Source organism: Zosterops lateralis (genome assembly GCF_965231275.1).
Source record: "Zosterops lateralis genome assembly, chromosome: 2".
Classification (NCBI taxonomy): domain Eukaryota; kingdom Metazoa; phylum Chordata; class Aves; order Passeriformes; family Zosteropidae; genus Zosterops; species Zosterops lateralis.
In genome coordinates, this window is record NC_139763.1 from 101,873,738 (window position 1) to 101,899,893 (window position 26,156).

The 26,156-nt window shown below is 38.9% G+C and overlaps 1 protein-coding gene across 4 annotated transcripts in view; it reads left to right on the forward strand.

The window, feature by feature from the left end:
• APP (amyloid beta precursor protein) overlaps window positions 1-26,156 on the forward strand; it is a 192,377-nt gene that overhangs the window by 34,127 nt on the left and 132,094 nt on the right. For all 4 annotated transcript variants that reach the window (XM_083855358.1, XM_083855357.1, XM_083855356.1 and 1 more), the window contains exon 2: window positions 11,160-11,327. In XM_083855358.1, the coding sequence (XP_083711484.1) occupies window positions 11,160-11,327 (168 nt within the window). The remainder of the gene's footprint in view (window positions 1-11,159; window positions 11,328-26,156) is intronic.

A 26,156-nucleotide genomic window follows, 5' to 3' on the forward strand; every position in this document is an offset into this window, starting at 1 on the left:
TCTGCATCATTTGGAGTGTAAGTAACACAGTCCGTGGAAGAGTTGCTTTAGCAGTGTAGATGGTGCCTCTGTATCAAGGGCAGATAAAGAACTGGATGCAAGTAATAATGAGAATAAAATAGCCATCTCAGAGCTTCCTTTGAAATCTAGTTGATGCAGGGTAGAGGTCCTGTTTCACAAAGAAAATTACAGCTCTTCTGGCTGTGGTGAATTTTGCTCATGTAAAAAAAGCTTTGTTCAGATTGGAATGCAGGAAAAATCCTCTGAGCAGGTTGATTTCAGCTTCCATTCTTTCTTGGAGAAGCTCAAAAATGTATAGTTGCTGCACTGCAGTAATAATTCTGTAGATTTAGAGTAATTAGTTCAGTTATCTAGTGTTGTCTTTCTACAGTAGGAACATTATGTAAGTCCACAGGATTTTCCAAATTTGAAAAATCTAGTATCTCTTTTTCAAGGAAGTTTGTTTCAGGAAAACTAATGTGCCTTGTATAATTTAACTCACTCTGTCTAATTACTCTCTTGTTAAAAATACAGGATGTTAGCACTATGTAATAAATCAGTCATACAAGAGTCATGCTTAGAAGTGTAACTCCAGTGTTGTGATTTTTGTACTGGTTTTTTTTAAGTTGTTATTATTAGTAGTATTTATTTATTTATTTATTTATTTATTTAGAAAGTTTCAAGTCTATTTACTTAAACAGAGGTCTTTGAAATCATATTGTCATCTGTACTCTAAGCAAATTTTGCTGATTTGCCCACAGGGATCTAAAAAGATTAAGAGTGCCAAAGAGGGTATTCAAATACTTGATTTACTTTCTTCCTTTTTTCTTCCTTCAAAATGCTTCTAAACATCCTTCTAGAACTTGTGCCTAAGCTCATGGAAGGCAGGGAGGTGATTCAAGACAGCAGCATGGCTTCACCAAGTTCAAGTCCTGCCTGACCAACCCAGTGGCCTTCTGTGATATAATGACTACACCAGTGGACAAGGAAAGAGTTACAGATGTCATTTATCTAAACTTCTGTAAAGCCTTTGACTTGCTTCCCCACAACATCCTTCTCTCTAAATTGGGGAGACCTATTCAGCCAGTGGACTGGTAGATGAGTAAGAAAGAGAGAGGATAGTCATATACAGAGGGTGGTGGTCAATGGCTGAGAGTCCTGATGGACATCAGTGACCAGTGATGTCCCTCAGGGGCCTGTACTGGGATGGGTGATATTTAATATAATCATTAATGACATAGAGTGATTGAGTGCACCCTCAGCAAATTTGTTTGTAGCACTAAGTTGAGTGGTGCTGGTGCCTAACCTGGAGGGTGGAATGTCATCCAGAGGGACCTGGATGAGCTTGAGAAGTGACCAGTGGGAATCTCATGAGGTTTAACCAAGTGGAAGGTGCTACATCTGACTTGGGGAAACACTTCATATCAGTCCAGGCTGGGTAGGGGATGAACAAATCCAGAGGAGCCCCACAAGAAGGATTTGGAGGTGCTGGGGGGTGAGAGGCTGGACATGCCCTGGCTGTGTGCTCTGGGAGCCCAGAAACCCCCTGTGTGCTGGGCTGCATCCAAAGCCTTGTGGGCAGCAGGGCAGGGAGGGGTTTCTGCCCCTCTGCCCCACTCTGCTGAGACCCCAGCTACAGGCCTGCATCAGCTCTGGGGTCCCAGCACAGGAAGGACAGGGACCTGTTGGAGCCAGTCTGGAGGAGGGGCACAAAAGTGATCACAGGCATGGGACACCTCTCCTATGAAAACAGTCTGAGAGAATTTGGATTGTTCAGCCTGGAGAAAAGAAGGCTTCAGGCTGAACTTACTGTGCCCTTTCTATACCTGAAGGGAGCCGACAAAAAAGGTGGAGAGAGACTATTTGCAAGGACCTGGAATGACCTGGGCAAGGGGGAATGGATTCACACTGTCAGAGGATAGGTTTAGATTAGATATTAGAAAGAAATCCTTCCCTATGCAGGTGGTGAGGCCCTGGCACAGATTGCCCAGAGACGCTGCCTCATCCCTGGAAGTGTTCAAGGCCAAGTTGGATGGGACTCTAAGCAGCCTGGTCGTATGGAAGGTGTCCTCGTTCATGGCAGGGGGTTGGAATGAGATGATCGTAAAGGTCCTTTTCAGCACAAGCCTTTCTAAGATAAATTGGATATGACTCTGTGGAGAGGCTGAGAAACAACAGTTTTTTGGGGATGGAGGCAAAATACGAGCATCCCTGAAATGGATTGCTGTCCTCTTACAAACTATCCTTTTGCAGCCCAGTTTTAGTAGGAAAAGTTGAAAAACAAATAGCATTAAAAAGGAATGAGAATACTATGCAGAAGAATTCTTCCATGGGATGCTTAAATGTGGTAGTGGAAATGTGATGAATGAGATGTGAAGCAATCTCACAGTTATTGGCTACTTTGAATTAAAAACAAGTCAATAAGTTACTGAACATTGACATTTGAGAGATAAAGTTCTTTTGAGAAACTGACATTGCTCAAATGTTAAACTCTTTATCAGGTTTATTGAATGAGGATTGTTCTTCAATTTTTTGACTGAACAGATAGAATTTAAATTTGTTTCATATTATCAAGTTTGGTTCTGTATAGTGGGAGATAAGAAAAGCCTTATAGAATAAGGGCCTTTATCACCATTGTTAAATCCTGTCCACTTCTGTTCACTCTTGCTCACCAGAAAGCAGTCTGGGAAAGGTTCAACTGAGAGCGAGGTGAAAAACAGTTTATGTAACCAGATAACAGATTGTATTATTAGTGTGTGGTCACTTTGTGCTTGGGGCAGTGGTTGGTTGGGGAGACACATGGACACTGGTGATCATAAAGGTGGCTGGATAAAGGGATGGGTGAACAGAGACACCTGCAGTGACAGGCAGCCAACGCATTGTTTTGTTTAAGTTTAGAGCATAAAAAGGCCTGTTTTCTTTCAATAAACAGTTTCTCTTTACGACTGCTAAAGGAGGAGTCCATGTGTCTTTATTCCTCATTGTTACACTGCATATAGTAATTCTCCTTTTCACGTCCTTCCCAGGTACACATGCAATGAAATAGGCTTAAAATGTGATTTACACCACCAAAAAATGGTGCTTTAACATAACTGCAAACTAGAGGTTAGGGCTTTTTAAAATATTTCCTCTCACCTTATAGTTTTATTTTTGCAGCAATGAGTTTCATGGGTAATGAGTTTCATGGGTATGATAGGACCCCAGAAGTTATTACTGAGCTTGGAGTAGTTCTGTGATCTGTTGCATTGCTGTGAAATGCACTCCTATTTTTCTCCTACCTAATGTATTTATTCAAGGTAAGTGATAGTGGCTTTGAATGTTGGAATAGAAAATAGAGTGATGGAATTAGATAGATAGTTTACAGGGATTTATTTCAGTCCAAACCTTGATTTGCCTTGTAAAACAGTGTCTTATCGTCTTATGTTTGTTTTGAGGTAGTGACAGCCCTGCAGGTGATGAAATTTAAAATGCAGTATTATTAGCATTTCTGCATGTGTAGACATACCAAAAGAAACCATAATACTTGTCATATTTATTGGTATCATTAAACACTTTGTAAAACTTGCACACTTGCTGAATTTCATCTTTTTTTCTCTGCTATTTCTCCAAATGAGTAAAAGATAATTAATTCTGACAGGATTTGTCATTTTCTTGTTTACCCTACCTCTATTAGTCAGTATAGCCATGTAAATGACCAAAGACTATTTCAAAATCTAAATGAATAGCTTGGGAGCAAGATTTTTTTTTTTTAACTTTTATCTTCTTAATTCACTTTATATTCATATTGTAAAATCTTGATGTTATTCCACTCCCTCTACCTCCCCATCACCTATGTTAATATTTAGTTGGTGCTGCACTAGATTTAAGGCTTCCTCTAAGTCATTCCAGTCTCGGGTAATTTTGGTTAATCTGCTTGTTGTCATTTTTTTTCCTGCCAAAATAGCAGGTTTTGTAAAAAATTGTGACTAAACTGTGTGGAGGCACTTTCATGCTGGGGATACCTGTTAGCTGTGAGGTTTTCAGTTACTGTCACATCGATGGCTAACTTCAAGGTCTGTAAATTTTGGTATGGACTCTTCAGGTAACTCCAGAGAAGACCTGTTTGGGTGAAGGTTGTCCCTGCTCCTCCCATTATCCTCCTGCCCTCAGTGATGCGTGTCATCACCCACAGCAAACTGCTGGTGCTCCTTGTCTGGTGGTGGCCATGGTAATGTAGAGGCTGGAATGGAATACAGTATTTCAGTTGGAAGGGAGCTACAGTGGTCATCTAGTCCAGCTGCTTGACCAAGTTACAGCCTGTTACCAAGGGCATTGCCCAGTTGCTATTGACAGTCTTGGGGCATTGCCAACCTCTTGAGGAAGCTTGTTCCAGTGTTTGACTATCTTCTTGCTTCCTGATGTTCAGTCTGAGCCTGGCACAGAGTTGAACCGTTCCCATGCATCCCATCACTGGATCCCACAGAGGAGAGCTCAGCACTTCTCTCTGCACTTCCTCCTCAGGAAGCTGTAGGGAGCAAGGAGGTTACCCCTCAGCCTCCTTCTGTCCAGTTACATAAGCCCAGGGTCCTCAGGTTTTCCTTGTGGGATGTCATTCCTTTAACACCCTTTCATCAGCTTTGTTGCTCTTCTCTGGATGCATTCAGGCTCCTTCACATCTTCTTAAGTTAAGACACTTGAATTGGAGGTTGTGGGAGTGTGGCTTTTAGGGTTTTATTTTTGGAAGCAGACGTGTTGCTGGTAGTGTTGGTGGTAGGTGAGAAACTCCTGACACTGCACTTACAGAGGAATGTGTTTTTGTTATGTTCATGTAGCTGATGCAAAGATCTGCCTTCTCTGATTTGGTGGGGTACTCCCCTGTGATACTTCCTCACATTTATGACTGCATTCAGAGATGTTGATTTTTGTAGCTAAATTTAAATTTTTAGTCACTCACAGGGGCATGGAAATTTGTGCAGGATGATGCTAGACATGTTCAGCACAGGAGCTGGGCTTCTGCTGCTCTTGTGGTTCACCTCATTGCTTCCTAGTGATTCCAGGGACCCCAGGGAGGGAAATCCCTTTGCTCTTGTGTGTGTTCACACATGCACGTGCAGGTCAGCTATTTATACAGACACTTCTGCTCAAGTCTTGTGAATATCTCTTGTATGCACTTGGTTCTTGGTTCACTCAGTTCTTTAAGGAGGGGAGCACTCACTCCCTGTTGCTCCACAAGACAGCCTTGTGAACTCAGTGCGTAGTCCTGGCATATTTTTTTTGGTTTGGTTTTGGTACTTGATTTCAGGGTAAGCAAATGCCTGGGGCTGGGTTGGGGTATTTTTCTCCAAGCACTTAGACCTGAGGGGAGCACTAAAATGAAGATGTATGGAATAAATACAACCTATATCTCAGGACCTTGTAAGGACTGGGTGAGGAGAATGATTGGCTGCCAGAAGATAGTTTTGAGAATATTATATTTTCCTCTGCAGGCTTGAAGGCAGATTTTAATTTATTTGTGGAGCAGTTGATTCTTGAGCTGCTGTGGAGATGTGGGTGATGTGCTGTTGTGATGCATTTTGGTATCATTGTTTATGAATCAGGCCAGGATGACAGGGCTCAGATATTTGCACTTAGGCTAAGTAGGTTATCATCAGGCCAAATAAACTTCTCTAGTTTTCTAGCAGCTTTTTGATGGAGTCTGTTTCTCAACCAAATTTTGGATGATGTCTTTTTGTAAATTAGATACAGATGTTGACAGGGTTTTTTTGCAGGTTAAGAAGGTGGTTCTGTGACTGTTTGCAAGAAATGTTTGTCTTCCAGGAGGAGCAACTGTGCTGAGCAGTTTTACTGCGTAATCAGTAAAATGTTTTTCTGACCTATTTCTGTAGGCTGTTGACAACAGTAATTGCTGCTGCTGTTTCTATGTGAACATTGTACAATAAAACACTGTTTCTAAATTATTCATGTTGATTTTGACAAACTCTTACTCTTTTTCATCTCTAAGGAAAAGTGAGGAGATGGAAAAATTAACTTGGTTTTGACAAACAGCCATCCTAAAGTTGTGAGGAGACAATAATTTGATATTTCCTCCTTTTCTTTTTAGGTGGCATGCTGCTTTATTTTTGTGTGTGTATGTGTGTGTGTCCTGATTGCATTTTTAAGATAGGACTTTTTTTTTCATTGCGAATATACATGTGCAAGTTTTTAAATACAAATAGTCTTTGAAGCATTTGTGTTCTGTGAAGATCCTAACAAAGTATGAGGAAAAAATATTTTACAGCTTAAATAAGATGTCTAGAGCAGAGTGTAACAAATTGCAGTCTGCCAAAGTTGATGGCTAACTGAGGAGCAAGAAGACGTGGATTTGTGTCTGGTGATATAAGCCTGTATTTGTCATTTGCCTGGTTTGAACCGTACACTTCTAGAACTGAGCAACAATCTTCACTTGTAGGGTACAGCAGACCAGAAAGTCCAGTGGAAAAAAAAGCCTGGTTTTCCACTGGGAATAACAAGTCTCTGTATCATGTTTTGCTCACTGAATGTGTAAGGCGAGTAGAGAGTCCTTTTATACTCATTCTTTTTTTACCTCTGTTCTTTATAGGAAAAACAGTTATTAGTGGCCCCACTTCAAAGATAGAATTTCTTTTATTTTATTAATAGTTTTATTCACAGAGGAGGCAAACTGCTATGTATGCAAATTGGTGCTGCTTTAGTTAATGAGAAACCTCAGATTTCAACTGGAATATGCTATAAAAGTTTGGAGGAAGCACAGCTGTGGTTGTAAGGGTGGTGTGTTATGATTAGATGTGCATAATTGTTCACATTATTTCAACCCCTGTTTTACTGTCGTTAAACCTTAAAACTGTAGTCACGGACTTCTTGGTTGGAGGTTTGAACTGGTGTTAGCATTAAAAATGAAAATCAGGGAGGGATTATTTTAGTCATCTCCTAAAATAAGGAGGACAGTTGTCCTTGAGCAAGTTGTAGACATGGAGGTTGTTTTTGATAGTCCTCTGCTTGAAAGTAATTGCAAATTAAGTAATTATTGCAAATTAAATCAACTTCAAATGTTTATAGAAGTGGCTTCAGGTTAGTATTTGCAGAATAAAGCAATATAAATCACAGAAGCTGTCTTAGGGACTTCTCAGGAATGTCCCTAAGTTTTGATGTTTTGATGTTTCAATGGTTAATAACAGCACATTGAAGATCTGATGCTTATTTCCTTATTATGTTGTAATTCTTAAATATAAGTTAATAGCAGAGCTATCTGAAGTGGTGTTACTTGGGTTCCTTGATGGAAAATCTGTTGAGGGTTTTCTCAATAGAACCCGCATTGTGAAAAAAGCCGACGCTTGTTGGTTAAATAGGGATTATGAAGTGCTATGAGCAAATGTACTAATTGTTTTCGTAACTGCAGAAAGCAATGACAGAGAGAATGGAGGTAGGGAGAGGCTTATGCTTTCTGTCTTAAATAATGATAGTGTTTGACAGGAAAAGGCCTTTTGATATTATGATGGAATGGCAGTGAGCTAAAAAACTCCACACGCTTTTGTTGATGTAAGGTATTCCTTCTTATGATTTTGCAATTAGGTAAACTTCTTTCAGTCCTCTGTACTCTGCTATCAAAATCCTTTGTGATTGTATCAGAAATGGTATAAATGGCATCCAGCATGCCATGTGGATGTGCATCTCTCCTCAAATAAATGTGTTAAATTGCCAGATCTGAAAGACAGGAAAGCAGAGGCATCTCTACTACCTCTTAACATAGAAAGGAAACGGATTTCCTACATCTTAGTCTCCTAATGCTTACATGATTTTTTTTTTAATATATTGTATGTCATTCAACGTTTTGACATGAAATAAATACTTGTAATTACTCTTTTCTCTAAAAAAACCCAGAAAATACCACGAAACAGCTACTTTTAAAGACTGGCTCCAGTAATTAAATGATGCCATTCAGGTGGCCTTGCTAAGACTGACCTTGTTCTGTCCTAAGTTGACCAATCTGAAGAGAAAACAGATGAAATACGTCCCTCTTCTTTCCATATCCAAAGCAGTTACATCCCCAGTGGGCTTCGTCGTACATAGTTGTCTTCTGATTTCAGTCTTTAGTGTTGGTTGGATTTTCTCTTCTTTAATATCCCCAACTATGAGAGTATGCAAAATCCTTATCTTATCCTTGAAAGGTATTTTGAATTTGTTTTCTTTAAAACAATGTTTTAAGCACTTCATAATTATCTGCTTATAAGAAGGAAATGAGTCAGAGGATCATGCAGGAAGATGCACTCAGCTGGAGGTGAAATGGGTCTTGAAACTGAAAGACAGACCTCTGATATGCTGGAATTCTTTAAGGGAGACCCTGTTGTCAGCATTGAGCTTTACCACAGCCATGGAACCTTTCTTTCAGAACTTGTATCCTTACATTTCTAAAAATTAATATATTATTACAGTTCATTAATATGCTTAGAGTTTTTGCTTTTGCAGAATACTAATAAAGTAAATAGTTGTTATTAATGTAATTTGTGTCCCATGAGTTATTCTTTGGGAGACTAGTCTGCCTGAGAACTTTAGGATTAGTCAAGATTTGCCACTACAGGTGGTGGTGTAACAAACTGGACTGTAGCTTTGTTATTCAGCATTCATTTTATAGAAAGCTGCTTATCAGTGTAGGTCGGTGCTCTAGATTATTTAATTGCATTATAATGCTGATTTTTTTTTTTTTTTTTTTTTTTTTTTTTTTTTTTTTTTTTGTGAGGGTATGAAAGTAAATGAATTAAACTATTGGTTACAAAGAAAACTTGAGTGATGCATAAAATTTGTCACAGCTCACATACTTTAGCTGGATATATCCTTGATGTGACCAGCGATGAATTCATTCACATGTTTCAAATGTTATGATAGTATGTGTGGGACAAATCACTTATCACTGTGTAAGTTTTACTAGGGTTTTAGTCTCCTGCGCTTTTTTTTGAGTTTTTAATCTTTGTAAATGTAAGTGTTTTACAGAAGGTGCTGCATTTTCCCACCTTTCCCCAAAAATACTGCTGTTCAGTCCCCTTCATGATCAAACTGCTGTTCAATGTTTCTTAAAATGAGTAATATTTAATGAGATTTTACATTATCAGGAATTTGCACCATATAGTGATCCCTTGAAATTAGTTATCTCAGCTAAGTTTTATCTTTTACTTATGGCTTTTATTTTGGTTAAACTTGGCAGTGTTAGGTTTACAGTTGGATTCAATCTTAAAGGCTCATTGAACCTAAGTGAATCTTTGATTCTATAATCTAAATACTTTAGTTTGGTTTTGATTTATGATTTTAAGTGAAAAAAATCAAAAATCTGCTTTAGTGTGACTAGTATGTACTTTATTAATTTACTAAAGATCTCAGTTGGAGGAAGGGACTGGGACTATAGTTTTCATCTACACATCACCTGTGGAATGACTCACTTCTATTTCTATTGAAATTTTTATTGGGTTATGTTGCATGTTTAAAGAAAAATAAAATAATTAATATATTTTGATATATGATATATATTAATATATATTAGGATATTTTGCAGATTGTTACAGATGTGTTACATTTGAGTTGCTCTCTAAAGTTTCTGAAGGTATTTGAGGGAGTAAGCATGTGATAGTTTTCCTGATCAAGGCAAGCCAAGAAAAGGTGTCATCCCAGTTACTGGAAAATTCTATAATTACCCTGTGGAACGATGGTGATAGTTGACTGTTAAATTGTACAGAATGTACTCATCGCACAGGCGAAGAGAAATTGAGATAGTAAAGGGAAATCTCGGCCAGTTGAGGTGTTCCTGTCTTTTAACTTTTTTATTTTTATAATTTTTTGAACTGAATTGCAGTAACAAGTTAACATCTCATGAAAACAGGAAAAGAAATCTTGCTTTTCTCTTAAAAAAACCCCAAACCTTGGTTTAATTTTGACATTTTCACTTTCAGTGCTAATCAAATGGATAATTAGATGTTCACTCCTGTAAGGTTTCTTAGTGTAGTGTGGAGTTTGAGGGGTTTTTTTTAGTGCTGTAGGCATATAAAATTTATTAAATCTTTTTTATGTTTGTTTAAACAAAGAGTAAAACTAACATCCCAGGTTTGCATATGTCTTCTGTCATATCTCGTATGATACCGTAATTCTGTTTCTTCAGTTTATGGTGAATTTTTAAAATATTTTTAATTTTCCTCTTGTGAAGCCTTCTAGCTAAGAGATTAAAAGTTTAAAATGAATACTCTGCTGCACCTTGAATATGATCAACTGGCCTTTGGAGGATGAGGGGAGTGGAGAGCTGTAGACTTGTCTCTTGAGGTACCTAACCCAGAGAGGACATTTCTCTTTGTGTCATGTTCCTCAGATGTAAAACAAAACGCAAGTCCTTTCACCTTACACCTTCAGGGGTTGGCTCTTGATTTTTCTTCAATGCTGTGTTCCTGTGGGAGACATTTAAACCTGTGCTGAAGGTGCCTCTGATGTCTGACTCTGCCCCAGCATTGCTGGGTTTGATTGTCATGGGCAGTGTCCATGATTCGAGAGGAGCACCTGTCTTGAGCCTGGTATTTTAGTGCTCGGGAGATGCTGTTCTGTAATTCTTGATTGTGAGCAAAACCTTCATCAGAGCCATTTTGATACCTCCCCAGCTCCTCTGCATTTTGAAGTTCAATCAAAAAAAAAGCTTAAGTGGAAGCTTCTTTTAACCCACCATCTTCATAAGACATGATAAAGTATGTGTGCTCAACAAGGAGATGAACTGCTGAGGGGCTTGAAGAAGGATACACTGTGAGGTTTTTTTGGGAACTCTTGCTAAAAACTTGTTACCGATTCATTTAGTTATTAGTAAACCCCTCCCCCACATTGTAACAACTATTTTTGGAAAATTAAACATCTGTATCTGTGCTCCAGCTATGCTCGTTGTTCTATGTTTAGCCTAAGGTGGTAAGAAGACAGTTTTGGGCCACAAAACATTTTGGTTACAGCTTTAAAATTATACTATTGTAATCTGATTCCTATGAACACTCTATTTACATTTCTCACATCTCCCTGAATCAAAAAATTTCATCTTTGCTCCGATGGGTGGATGAATCGGAAGTTTGTCTCAGACTTGCTTGACCTGTTGCTGCTTTTGCTGGACTGAAATGTCAAATGTGAGATTAAAACTTTTCTTCTCCTTCCAGGTGCCTGGTGATGGAAATGCAGGACTGCTGGCAGAGCCTCAGATTGCCATGTTCTGTGGCAAACTCAACATGCATATGAATGTGCAGAATGGAAAGTGGGAATCCGACCCCTCTGGCACCAAGACCTGCATTGGGACGAAAGAAGGGATTCTTCAGTACTGCCAGGAAGTAAGTGCTGTCTCAGGAATAACTATTGTGGTTGTTCTTTCAAAGCGTAAGTGCAGGCATGTGCTGGAGAGCACAGTCTGTAGCAATCTCCCCTTTATTTTTTGACCTCTTTTGCTCCTTTGCCTTCTTGTCCTTTCTGAAGAGATTCTCTCCAGTGCCTGTTAAAACAGCTTCAGGAATTGGTTGCTGAGGGAGTTAATGGGACTGTTGGAAAGTTTTGTCTCTCTTCTACCCTTGGGCGATAATTTTTGTATAGTATGTGTGCAATGGGCTTCTTTCTTTAAAGTGTTTTGAATAAAGCTGAGGTGGCAATTTATTATTTAAAATGCCCTTGGTCTTTTTTGTCTGATTTGGCAAGATCAGCTGTAACATGACTTCTGTTCTGCCATGCCACTGAAATGCCCTTGTGCAATCTAAAGTTATTAGCTTCTGCTTCACACAGAACCATTCAGAGTTTCTTAATAGAAAAGCTTCCCCTACAGATGAAGTCACAATGACTGATTTCATATTTGAGAGCAGAAGCTTCTTACCCACTTGCTTATATCCTAAGAGCATGTGGATCTTATTTTGTTTTGTCTCCATGGTGTGATAGTAGAATAACCTTGTACCAGTGTGTGACAATTTGAAAAGAAAATGTGTTTTTTCATGCAGTGGAACAAAAGGGCATAGTTTGACTTGCCTTAGTCCTTACAGTTACTATGCCATCTCTTCTTTTTTTTGTAAGTGAAGGTTGTTGCATATCGCCATAGCAGTAGCTGCTTTGTTTCCTAAATGTCAAACCAGTTCCTGTGTAACTATTTCTTTAGAAAGCAAGTGAATTTTATTTTTCAGATCTTTGCTCTCCTGGCATCTTTGTTCCTGTCCTTTCACCTATTGATTGTTCTTTCTAGGTTTTGCAGTGTGTTATTCAGTTTTTATTGCATTTGGGCAAAATATTTATGTAAGGGAGATAGTGTAATGGCAATTGAAATTGTTTCTTCATCAGTAGCTTTGACTCTTTACTAACAAAATTGCTTTGTGAAACTCATATTTTTGTTTATCACTAACAAAAATACCTAACCTAACCTATCCTACTTTCAAAGATTTCTTCTGGTTTTCTGTTGTCTTATTTGATGTATCTAAATAAAGTTGATTTATGCATAAGGAAATTATTGCAGGTGAGGAAGAGATTTCTTCCCCGCAAGAGAAATGGAAGAGTTGGATAATACTTATACCCACTTCTACCAAAGAAATTAATTTGTAGAGGATTGCTAGTAAATGCAACTCAAACTTCCTTCTTAGCTTTGGGGAACTCTTTTGTTATTGTGGTTGGTGTTCTAAATATGCCTAGGATTTGCTTGGCCTTGCTTTCTGCTGTTTACTTTGGCTGCAAGACTACTTGCTATCAGGGAATGGGACAAATTTGCTTTTTCCCCTTAGCAGGAAGCAATAAGCAGTAAGGCTGAGATGCAGTACCTCTTGTGTTAGAATGGTACGCAGGTAAAAATCTTTTTGATCGCTTTTGCCAAATATGATTTTTCCTTCCTTTTTTTTTATCTCCTTTAATGCTTTTTTTTTTTTTTTTTTTTTTTTTTTTTTTTTTTTTTTTTTTTTTGCCAAAAGAAGGGTAACTTCTTCCTGTGTGCTTTACTTCTTGCTCTAGACAGAGGCCAAGTGTAAATGCTCTGCTAATCCAGCAGACAGGTACTCTTCCTGCTTCTGCCTTCATGTTCCCTGGCACTGTGGCAGCTTTATTAGTTCTTCACTCTTGCTGTAGCAGCAGCTCTTTGTACCATCTGCTGAGGAAATGTTTTTTTTACCCAGCTCCAAACAGAACATTGAATGACAACAAGCAAGAGAAGGTTTGCCTTTTCCACCCTGTACTCCTATTGAGAAATCTGTCCGTCTGTATTTTGTTGCAGATCATGGAGAGTTAGCCCATGCACCTAAGTTCTTCCTCCAGTTTAGGAAAGACCAGAAGGGACATACCAAAAGGAGCTGTTTGGGTGGAAACCCAATGCACAAGTGCAATGATCTTGCTCTGTGGCTCCTTGGAGCTAAAATAATCCAAAATTAATATGTCAGGAAACTCCACTCACTGTTAATAAAAAAACAGTACTTCATGTATTCTCTGGCTCCAATTTCTTCCTTGAAGGTATTTTTCAAAAAATAAAAAATACCATCTCTCCTTTTATCAAAACTTACAAATAGATGTGTTCCTCTGCCTGCTTGTTAGCTATTCTTTTAAAAGATCTTCTCTTGACAATGCAAGGCTAGATGCCCGAGTGGTGGGCAGAGCACAGGGCTAGGAGGTGCATAGACTACAGCAGGACTTGAATTCCTCCTGCAGAGATGAACTGTGAACCTTTAGATTCTTATCATTTCCTCTTGTTGTACACTGCCAGCTTAGGTGGATTTTGAAGTCTTGACGCAGGAAGTAGCAGTAGAGGAGCATTGCAGAGCAGAAAGGGAGGAACAGGGAATATACAGAACCACCTACACGTTTTAAAGATTAATGTTGCTTGGTTTTGCTTTACATCTTTTAAGTGGGAGCTCAGTGGAGCACAGAAACTATCAGAGTTTGTATTTGGACAACACATCACATAGTTTAAATATGGCAAAGCTGAGACAGTGGATTGCTTTTTTGAAAGGAAATGGAAGCTATTTGAATGCTGCCTTCCAGCTTCCTTGACTTCCGTTAAACTCTTATGCTGAACCCATAGGAAATGTCCCAGAAGCATATCTGCACATTTTCTTGTGTTCAGTGTAAGCTGGTGGCTTCTGTTATTTTTTATATTTTAAATACCACAAAATGAAACTTTCTTGGGTGGAATGAAATGCTGTGTAGAGAAGTACAATTTATTAGTGGTTTCTTTTAATGTCAAACTGTGTAGCATGCTGCTTTATGGATTGTACCTTTTACTGGGAAGTAAAACTGCATGGGCCTGATCTGCAAATAGCTGTCAATCCTTATGACTCATGGATGCACACATATCATTGGTCAAGTGAGCTGGGCGTTACTAAGATCACAAACAATCTTGTTTGTAAGTGCAGGAAACTTGAAGTCCCTGTGTAAGGAGCTGCCCTTCAATAAACATTGGCTGTTGCTGCATGATCTCAGTGTTTATGTTGCTCTCCCATCTCCGTCAACAGCAACACCCAGGTGTCCCCTCTTTTGTAAATGGGCAAAAAGGGCCACCAAATTACTGGCCCATCTCTTTTTTATTTACTTGTTTAGCTTCCTCTTGTCACCATGTCTGGTAGTCCTACTGTGTTTGTTGTCCTGGGCCTCCTTCAGGCAGCACTGATGGCAGCAGTTCCTTCTCACTGGTCTTTGCCTTCCTGCTAAAGAGTTTGTTAAACTGCAAGGTATGACAAGGTTTTTGAAAAGAGAAAAATCATTTGGCCTGTTTTATCTGAGAATTTGAGACACAATGGCAGTGGTCTTACTGCTTTGATAATGGTTTCTCTCCACCTTGTCATTTTCACTGTAATAGAAATTGTTGTTTTTATCTAGGCTGCATATAATGTGCCCTTTCTAGTTTCTCAATGTAAATAGCCAAAATATTGAAGGTGAAAATGACTTTTAAATCTGTATTACATGAAATTCAGCAGTCTAGAAAGCCATAAAATTTGCTTTGAGGAAAATGATCCCTTTAATGAAAAGAGAAACATACAGATTTTCGGCAGCACAGAATGTCCTTAAAAACAAATGACATTTTCAACATAAATGGGTGTTGGTATATTCTGAGATGTGTACAGTCATGCTTAAAAATTTGACTGAATGGTATCTTAGCACTCCTTGCATTGTTATTGAGGTCTTGGGTTTTATTTAGCTTGTGGTCCACATCAAAGGTTGAACTAGTTTACTCTTTCTGCCAGTGCTTAAATTAGATTTGCTTGGAAATAGAGGATTACTACTGATGGTGTATTTATCCTACAGTTAAACCGTAGTATACTTACCTTCTTGAGAAAGAAGGCTGGGATTTTTAGTCCAGACTGTAGTCTACCATTGAAATATATTTCAAATCAAGTGACTAATGAAACTTGGAGCATATGTTTCAAGATGATTCCTGTCTTTCTTTTGTCGATTAAAAAAAAAATGTCCCCTCTTGTTTTTCCCTGCACTGATTTGTTTTCGCATGTCTCAAAAAGAAATGTAATGAAAAAATAAGGACTTTTTCAAAGAGTGCTTCTGCTTTAATGCTGAGGGAGGAAAAAGGATGAGAAGGGATGAGAATTGTCTGCATAAATAAGTATTTAGGTAAACATGTACTGCAGCGTTTAATGAAACTGAAATGCTGCATTTTCCTGTAGATTAATTTTGAATATCACAGATATGATGGACAAGATTTAATCAATGGGTTCTATCAGCATAATGTTTGTGCCAAGAGTACAATAGTTTATTCTGTCTTCTACAAGATATGAATGCAATGACTGTATGCAAGGCAGCTTCTTGCCTTGTTTGGTTCATAGCTGAGATAGCAGATGACCATTTAGCACAATTGGGAAAAAGTTCTTCAGTATCATCAGCAATCTTGGTTCTATGCTTGTGGTTTGCTCCTTCAGGTTGCAAAAAGAGCAGGCACACTTACACTAGATGCTCAGCATGCCCAGCCAAGGGAGCGAAGCTCAACTGATCCAACTCCTGGCCCAAGAAACTTCTGGGAGGGCTGTGTAGTGTTGGATGTGGTCTGTAGAGACATTGCCTTTCCCACATTGGTGGTATCCTGGTGGGGACAACACAGCTGACATTTACTGCTGCATTTCACATTATCTTTTCTTCTTACAGCGTTCTAATCATATGTGGCCTGAAATTTTCCTTATGGGGACATCTCCCAGTCTTTCACTGTGTGACTCTGAGATGGACCAGTAGCAGCTGTTCCCTTAATAAATAATAAGATGTAATAGGCATAAAGTGTGATGGTTACCTTAAGTAAAGAAAAATCTATTATCCATATACAGCTGTTATGTTTCAGCCATTTTGAGGAGGATAGAGAAACTATTTGCAAGAGCATGTAGCAACAGGATAAGAGGGAGTGGCTCCAAAATGGCAGAGTAAGTTTATGTTAGACATTAGGAAGAAATTCTTCCCTGTGAGGGTGGTGAGGCACTGGCACGGGTTGCCCAGAGAAGCTGTGGCTGTCCCATCCTTGGATGTGCCCAAGGTCAGTGAGATTGGATCAAGATGATCTTTAAGGTCCCTTCCAAACAGGCAATTTTATGATTTTTTCATCTACCTTTTGAGACCGTAGTTACATGGACACTTCAGTCTGGCACAGATCTATTCCACTTTTGTTTCGAGATCAGTCTGGGTCCTCTTGAACTCCTGGTACTTTCCACTGTGATGCAGTTTTTGTTCTTAGGGGAATGTTCTCAGAGATAGGTCAGTTCCTTGATCCAGCTTCTGTGCTAGCAGGGCTCTTGGAGAGATTTGAGCAGTACATGGACAAGAGATGAAATTGTGCAGGAATTGTGCCTGGGCAATGTCAGACTTGTGTCCAGTTCAAGGCACTGAAACCACTGCCCCAGCATCTGCAAGTGTACCTTTGCAGATGGATGAGTGATGCCTCCTGGGAATGGTGCAACATAACTTTCTAACATAACACATGTATTCATTTCAATATTTGTGAAAAGCCAATCATATAATATGTATTTAGAACATGTGTGATCTTGCAGCAGCAAGGAAGTTTAGGGAACTGAAATGGCACAAAGCAAACTCCAGCAGACAGAAAAAGGCCAGATTTCCTCTTTGACCCTGTCCTCAGATGGGCTGGATTGGTAATGTTGGAGGAGGTGTGAGGGCAGGACTTCTCATGACTGCTGACCAGAGGATGGCTCTGCTATGGTCTTTGAACAGCCTGTGAAGAGAAGCTTTCTAGATATTTCTGAAGGCACTACATCTTTCTGCCACTTGGTTCTGTGTGTTTTCAGAAGAAATGTTCTTAATCCCTGAATTTTGCCAGCAAGCTTTCTCTGGCCATGGAAATAGACAACATGAGCAATTTGAAATGGGAAAAAGTCCCAAAATTATTAGGTCAAGAAGACAGATGTCAAATGAAGTCTATAATAAAGAGTAGGCCACATGTTGATCAAAGATGAAAATGTGGATCCACAATTTCATTTTAGCAGCTGTAGAAACATAAGTGGAGAACAAATATAGTCAAAAATGTAGAGGGCAATTTCCCCAGGAAAAAAGAGAACACTGGAAAAATGCCTAAGGAAACCCCATTCTTAGTGCCATAAGCAGAACGCATCAACATGCTCTCTATGCTAATTGTTAGGAGAAAGTTCTCAGTTCTCTGCATTATCATATGTTGATTTTTAGTGCAAGAATTGTAATATTCCTAATTGTTGTCATCTACTGGACCCTTTCCTCAGACCCCACCTTTACTCCCCACCCACACTGGGGTGTATAACTATTCCTCTATGACCCTGGACTTTGCCTTTGGCCTTGTGTCTTTTGCCCCTTGTACTGCTTTGTCTGGTTCTATCCAATACAGTGGACACGTTATTGTTTGTTATTTTGTATTATTAAAAGTACTTTCTGGACAACTGGATCAAAGCTGTCTCCTTCCAGTCAAGTTGCTGTCGAGCTGAGTCCCGAGGAAACTCACAGGGGTCTGATCATCTGGGCCAGACCCCAGGAAGTTTCACAAAAATATCAGAATCTGTACAGAAAATGAGGGAAAAGGCAGGTGAAAATAAAGAAATGTGGAAAAGGTGGTAGTTTTAGGCAGAGTAATGACAGCAGGAAGGACAGAGGGGAATTGACAGGTGAATGAAAGACTGAGAAATTTGATGTAATTCACTATCCTTGTTGTGGTTATCTGATCTGAAATTTAGGTTTTTTGGGTCAGTTGCTGAACAGTTTCACAGATTCCACAGACCTGCTATAAAGATTTGGAGAAAAATCATATGGGCCCTCCATCTCAAATGCAGAATCCTTATTGCTGCTGATTTTGCTGTAACTTTTGGTTTTGCCAGGATTTTGCAGCTGGAGGTACAGGAGGACCATCAGTATCGTATGCTGGTTTCTAAGATAAGGATTCTTTTTTGCTCTTTGGCAAACTAAAATACTGTCTTTTCCATAGCACAAGTGATTTGATATTTGCAAATTAATTTATCATGTGTAGCTGTGTCATAGAATTTCTGGTTTATGGTGTGTCAGACTGTCAGAGGGTCAGCCTGGTGTTTTTCACTAGGTTTCAGCAACAGAGTGGTGCTGAAGTGCTTGCACTGTGCTGAAAATTAAATACAGAAATCTGTACATCCTTACAAATTGCAAATCCTTTACATTGAATTTCCTGCTTAGATTAATCATTGGAGAAAGAACTTCATTCTGGTTTAATGTTCAACTTCCATGAGTGTTAAAGTAAAGCTTATCTCAGTTATCCCACTAAAGAACAGGAACTGCTGAGTCACAGAGCACAGCAATAGATTGCATCAAAATATAATCGTGAAGATAAGAGCATTTAAAACTTTGGTCTGATTTTTTTTTTTCCTTTTGTTTGTTTCTGAAAGTTTCAAGAGAAGTGTAGGTGCAGTTCTGAGAGGCAAAAAGTAATTTCTCTCCCAGGATGAGCCAAAGCAGTATGAAATGTTCAGGATTTCTTGTTTGTTTTTTTTTTTTTTTCAGCAATTTGAAAATTCTTTCAGTCCAGAAGTCCTTGATAGGAATGGTTATATTTGATTTATGTTTACTTCAGTCCAGTTCAGTGAACTTAATTCTTGTTGGAGAAAAGTGCCAAGGATCAGTTTAATTTAAAAGTATTGTTCGCCAGCCTTACTCTGAAACAAAAGTTTAAAGGAAGACACATACAATAAATTATCATAATTACTTTGAATATTAAAGTTCTCTCTGGATTTTGAGGAAGTGGCAACCTTGATGATTCTGTGAATAGGCTGGGATATCTGCTGGCAAGATGCAAGGTGTAGAGGGACATGTACATGGGCTTGTTCCAGTGTTGCAGTGGTTTATATTGGAAAGCAGATGCAGAGTTACAGTTCTTACTCTGTCCTTTGAAATTCAGGATCAACATATCTCGGAAGATTCATAATTCACTTGGATTTCAGCTTATTCTGATGTTCCCTTTGCTCAGTGTGCCTCAGTATGAGCAGTGGGAAATGAATATCCCATTTCTGAGAATAAGATCTTAAATACATTGGTGTTGAAGTTTCGTGGTTTATGATTGGACTTTGTTGCACCCCAACAGTGTTGTTCTCTAGGGATTGAACATCACTGTGGTCAGTTGAGTCATTGAGAGCAATTTGAAGTGGTTTCTCCATTTGGCAGCCATCCTAATCCTTTTGGGACTGGTCTTTTGTAGAAGAAGGAAACAAATTAAAGTTTTCATATTTCAGGTTTTCTTGGAGTTTGATTGAATCTTTCTGTTACAGAAATTGGTGTCAGGTGATGCCTTAGAGTGGCTACCTAGAACAAGAACAAGAGGCTAGACAAGATAAAGATAATAAAAGCAGGTATTTACTAAAGGCTTTATATAGGTACACATTGGACAGCCAGAAGCCTTCAAGAGGCTACACCCAAGGTAGATGATAGTCACGAGCTTTTAATATAGATAAAAGTTTGGTCCATTTACATATCAGGGATATATAAAGCTCCAATAAAGCTTCAGGTAATGAAGTAATTTACTCCAAGTTTGCCCCCTCAAATTCAATGTTGTTTACATTCTTTTTGGGGCCTGAGACAGTACGGTGTCCTTGAGTTTCAGGCCTAGGTAGAAATTGTTTTGTCTGAATAAAATGGGAGAGCACTAGCTGACAGGCTATGGAGTCTTAGAGTTATACACTAAAGCAATACAGGATCTGAAAAATATAAAAGTTAAATCCTAAGGCATCAGAGGGTTCCTACTGACTTCAGTGGAGCATGCAGTACCAGGCTTCAAAAAAATGTTTTGCCATCTGTGTGGGAACATACTGCTGGAGGAAGAAAGCTGGCAACAAAATGTTCAGCTTCTTTTTTAAGGGGGAATGGTGCACTAAGACAGTATGTTCTTTGGTTTGCAGGCTTCTGAGCTCCTTCTGGTAAGTGTAAAGATGCCTATAGGCAGCCCAGTGACTGGCAGCTTCATGCACATGGAGACTTGGGGCTTATGTGAGTTTGTTGTTGAGAGCTTCTGTCAGAACCCTTCTCCTTCCTTACATGTCCAAAATAGCCAGCTCCACAGCAGTGTTTCTTACCTGTAAGTGGAAAAAATGACCCAAAAACTTTGGCTCTGAACTTCTCCTGTGCTGTGTGCACAGGTTGGAGCCTATGAACAGTGAGAAAAGTGCAAAGGTGAGCTGTGGGGCTGCTCTCACTGCTGGGGAATAAACCGAGGTGGATGGGTCTGATGCGGTAGTGCAGCAACAGAGAGGGACATTGTGCTGCATGTTTTTAATTCTGAAAAAACCGTATGTGTATAAGTAAGAGTGCATAGGGAGTGTGAAACAGCTGAATTGCCCTGGGAGATGCTTCATGTGTACTTCTGTTTCAGCCCTAGGGCTGAATCAATCTGCTATTACAGACCTTGTGTTTGTGTGAGCGTCTGGAGTCCGTCGGTCATGGAATTCTGGTGTAGGAAAAGGATGGGAGGACTTTGCTGCCTAACTCACATTTGATGATGCCCACTTCATTCCTTGCTTTGCTTTCAAACTGGTGTTTTCTGGTAGACTCCAGGGTATAGCTTCACTGGAAGGATCACAGCCAGAAGCTCTTGTTTTTGGAAGTGAGGAATGGCTGGGAGGTCCTCCTGGTAAATACCCACATGGATATCATGGAGATACTCAGGATGATGGCCTACCTCTTTAGAACCCACTGTGTTTAGCAGAAAATTTGGATTAGTTGAGTTTTCAGTCCAATTTAGTAACTAGAAATGAAGACACCAATCAGTTTACTAAAATAAAAAGTTTTACATCTTTCTTGGACAAATTTCCAAACTTTGTTGCGAAGATCTTTGCAGGTGGCAGTCTTGATTATCTCTCTATATCTTCCTTCTCTTCTTCTACAATGAAACAAAATTGGAGAAACAGTAAGTGCAATTTATGCGTAAAAGTGAATGGTAAGTGATCTACAGAGCTTTGATGCTTTTATAGGTTAGTGAGGATTTCTTAATATTGTGCTGTAACATTAACTTTCAGTAGTGTTTGTGAATGTTATTAAAGACATAAGCAGTAGATACTGCTCCCTGTAAAGGAGAATTTGCACCACATATGTGCAAACTGCTCCTTTGAAGATTTTCTTCTTTATGTAAATTGCTGAGGCTTCCATTGCCTTGATGCTGAGTTTTCCCCCTTTTTTCCCCTGCAATGCAGAAACAAATTGCTGTGGAAGTTTATCCTGGTTTAAAAGACAGGTGTCTGCCAGGGAAGGCAGGAGCCTTCCTGGAATGGAAAAGATGACCCCCCTCCCTCCAGATTATTGTAACTTTGAAATTATGGGGCTTTCAGGCAAAAATATGGGAAAAGGAATAACAGGTTTTTAACTAGAATATATATATATAAAATAATATATATAATATATATATTATATTATATTACATTATATAATTATAATTACTATATATAGTAATATATATTGTATATATAGTAATATATAAAAGAAGACAGACAAACAACAACAGCAACAATACAAACAAAAAGGAAAAACACACTAACAGCCTTTTTCCCACCTGTCAAGCACTTTTCCTTTTGGGTTAGTTACGATTACAACCGGCACAGGGTCGCTGGTGGCTCCTGTTGAGGCAGAGGCTGCAGTGACTCCCCCAGGGCTGCAGGGGGCGCGGGTGGCTCAGGGTGAGGCAGGGGGCGGCTGAAGGAACTGCTGAGCCGCCTCAAGGGTAATGGTGGCCCAGGGAGGAGAGAGAAGTGGAGGGTGAAGGGTTTCTGTTTTCTTCTTGTGAAAAGTAAAGTTCACTTTCTTGGGAAATTTTAAGAAATAGGTTTAATTTTTAAAAAAATAAGATAATTAGGAGACAGAAATCAGGCAAAGGGTTGACGGCCGGGTGACTTGGCATTCAGCCAGGAACACGCCTGCTGTTTCAGAGACATTCTTTAAATACCTTTTCTATTGCATCAGTCTGTTTGTTGCATATTCATAAATGATCTTCCATATTCAAACTTTCCCACGAACTAGTTTCCATATGCCAGGATCTGTTTAGCCTGGCCCCTCCTTGGGTCTGCCTTTTTAGAGCATGCGTGCTTCTTAACTGTGTCTTCATTATCACCTCCAGCTTGGGCCTGGGTCCATGCTTTCTACAGATGGTCGTTGTTGATAGTTGGCATGTCAGCAGCAGGGTCCTCATTGTAAATTTGCTGGATGTTACCCCAACCAAACAGGCCCTTCAATTACAAGCATAACTTTATATATCAGCTACCATGTCTAAGTTTTACTAATAGCAGACATAAAAACTGTATCCTTACAGCAAAGTTATTATGCATATAGCATTCACCTTAATATTTGCAAAAAGCCAACTTTATAGTATACATTAATAACATTCTGGCTCTCATGTTCTTCTGGTGATGGCAGCAGCAGCAGCTGCCAAGGCTCCATCCAGTAAGCAGCCACTAGGTGCTCCCTCTGGAGAGAGGAGATGGGGACCTGGTTTTCCCCTGAGACACCCAGGCAGATGCTGAGGAGCTTTCTTGCACCAATGGTGGGTACCAAAAAGTCCCAGTCCAGTGGCCTCCTCTGCAAGCAGTGGTCTCCAGTGGTAAGGAAGGCTCTGCTGTAGCAGTGAGTCCCCCTGGGCAGAAGCCCAGCACCGAAACCCAGAACCCTGTGCCCTCCAAGCCGGGCAAAGACTAACCCACCCCCAGGCAAGAAACTGCCAACCACTACACCCCTTCTCCCCCTTCCCCACAACCATTCCAGTGATATGCCAAGACCCTGGCAACAGGGTCTGAAACACATCTTTTGTGTTTTAAATCGAGATCCATTCACTATCTCTATGACAAAAAATGGGAGGAAAGTTCTCTAGAGAAAAAGAGAAAACTTAACCCCCAACAAAATCTCAGCAATATTTATGATTCATCATATTCTTCTTTTATCAAGTTCTCAGTTTCTTTGGAAAATTACTTGTGAAATCTCATTAAAAAACACAACCCCCCCCAAAAAAACCCTGATAAACAATGGTTCTTTGAAAATATTACTACTTTGAAGCAAATTTAAGTGTAGAATTTTTTTTTTTGTCTCCTAAAGTGTAGTATCAAAATTTCTGAAATGTTTCCAATATTTTTTTCAGGGAATTCTTTTAAGGGTAGAAGGGGGCATATCTTCAAATACATTTGTATCATAAGGGGTGTTATAAAAGGTGTAGCCAAATTAATAATTAAAGAAAATTTATTAAATAATCAAAATACAAGTTTTAGAAAAGCCACAAGTGAAGCAGTGCCAAGCCCAGGGTCAATACTGGGTGAACAGTGAATTGGACAGTATAGCCCCAATTCCCCCGTGGTTCACAAGTTCTGCCTTTGCAGGGTCCCAACTGTTTTATACAGTTTTCCAACTGAACAGGGTTGTTGGTTTTTTTTCTTTTGTCACTCTCGTTTCTTTAACCTATTCATGTATTTTTCTTTCTGACAAAATGTTTTCCAGGAAGGGATGGATATTCAATTCCTTTTACTGGAATTAGGGAATACCCAGCTTTGGTGAGGCATATTAATTGGATCTCAGTTGCATATCAGATACATATCACAGAGGTGTTGTCAGACGAAAATCTGTTGGAATACACATTTTTCTGGAGGCAGTCCATCCCTGCTTGATGATTCTCTCCTTTTCTGGTGCAAATTGCTATCTTCCCTGTCATTGGTTTTGTTTTTGAAAAGGCTGAAATATTTAATTCTCCAGCAGAAATTATTTTATAACATATATCACAGGGGTTTTCTGCATTTTAAAGTTACTTCAGGCTTGCAAATTTAAAATTAAATCCTGAGTAAGTTCATGTGGGTCTGATCAGAAAAAAAAGTACATTTTTTAAGCTTATTCAGCTTTTGGACTGAAATTTATTGTCTTTGTTTTGGAGCATTGTCATTTTGTAGAGTCTTCAGTTTGAAACACTGCCACATATGAAACATGAAAGACTAATGAACTTCTGTCTTCTGGTAGTGGCTCCAAATTGCAGTTCACTTAAGTAGACAGAGCTTCAGAAAATGCTTAGAGACAGTTTTTCTTGATAAGCTTTCATGGTGCACTTCATTTAATCTGATATATAGTTAATATTGGTAATGGACACATAAGAAGTGCCTGATTTATTTTCAGTCATGTATTCTGCAGGTTGCTGTTGTTTGTAAAATTAATCCACCAATGCCAGAGGTTTATGTCCAAAAAGGAGACAGAGGAGTCCTTTTACTTTATTCAAGTAAAGGGAGAGGCCATGGGGCATTTCCCCTGGGGTCTCTCAAATTTTGGAGGATGCAGCCTCCTGTTTATCATAATTTCCCAGCAGTATTTCCCTCTCTTTTTCCTCATTGGAATATTTGAGAGTTACACACTTCCCAGAGTGCCTAATACCTAAATTTCCCCTTTAATGTATAACCTCCCCTTTTAATTCTTAGTTCTTAGGGAATTTTGGAAACAATGGGTTTTCCCATTGTTGCTTTCACCTTTCAATATCCAATTTCATTTATCAGCAAACCTACATTTTATAAAGGCAAATATCTTCTTTTCATCAATCAGTGGAATCCTTCCCATTGTTTCTTTTATCTCTCAGTGCTAGTTTTATCTACCAGCATATCCACTGCTTGTTTGTAAAGACAAGTCTGTCATTCCTCTCACTGTCCTAAGAGGGCTGAATTGTTATATCTGTGCAAGGCAATGGTAAGGCAATTCTGATTATTCTGGACAAAACAAATTGTGAGAAAGAATTGGAGAAAAATATGTTTATAAATATTTGTCAAGGAAGGACTGATTTTATTTCTTTAGAAAGGAAATTTTTATCCTTTCTTTTCCCTGACACTAAATATTCTCAGTATATATTTAAAAACTATAGTCTGTGTGATGTATATCTTATTCACAAGAACAATAATGATAAAAAAAAACATTGCTATTTTATTTATAAAGAAAGGAAAATACAGCTGCTCAGGTAATTACTTGTAGGTATCTTGTTTAAAAGGACCAAGACATGGAAATATGTGACACTGAATGCATGTAGTTCACAAACAAGAGATGTTACTGCTCTGAATGTTTTCTGCAGGTGCCTTCCCTATAGCTTCTTTCTTTATTCTTTCATTCTATTTCTAGTTTTCTTCTTCCTTTTTTTCTTTTTTTTCCCTTTTGAGGTCAACTTTTATTTTAGAATGTCAGGTAGTCAATTTTAACTTGCAGCCTTCCCCAGCTTTTTCTGTATAGCTTTCACCACTGGACTAAACCATGCATGGTTTTCTTGTGTCCTGGATGATGGGATAGAACCACTGTTTCAGAATATGACTTTGTAATACCACTTCACATTCTTGGTACTAGACCCTGAAGTTGATTTCATGAAAAAGGAAATCAGAGCCTTGTTTGTCTTTCAGGGCATGCATACAAATGAATCTAGGCTCTTAGATTAATAAATTACCTTTTGGCTATATCTGCAGTAAATTCAAGAATGCATAAATTAATTAGATTATGAAAAAACATAATGGACCTGCTACTTTGTGAGTTTTTGCAAAAAATAACTTCGACATAAAGTAGGTAATTTTGTAAGTAGCAGAACTTGGAAATACTTTAACAGAGAGCAATTAGGTTTTTCCTGGTATGTTTTCACAGATTTTCTGCTACAGCTTAGAGTTATTTTTTTTACTGTGATTTTCTCAACAAACATAACCAATAACTCAGCCATGTATGTTCCCATTCTATAGAAAGGTGAGAAG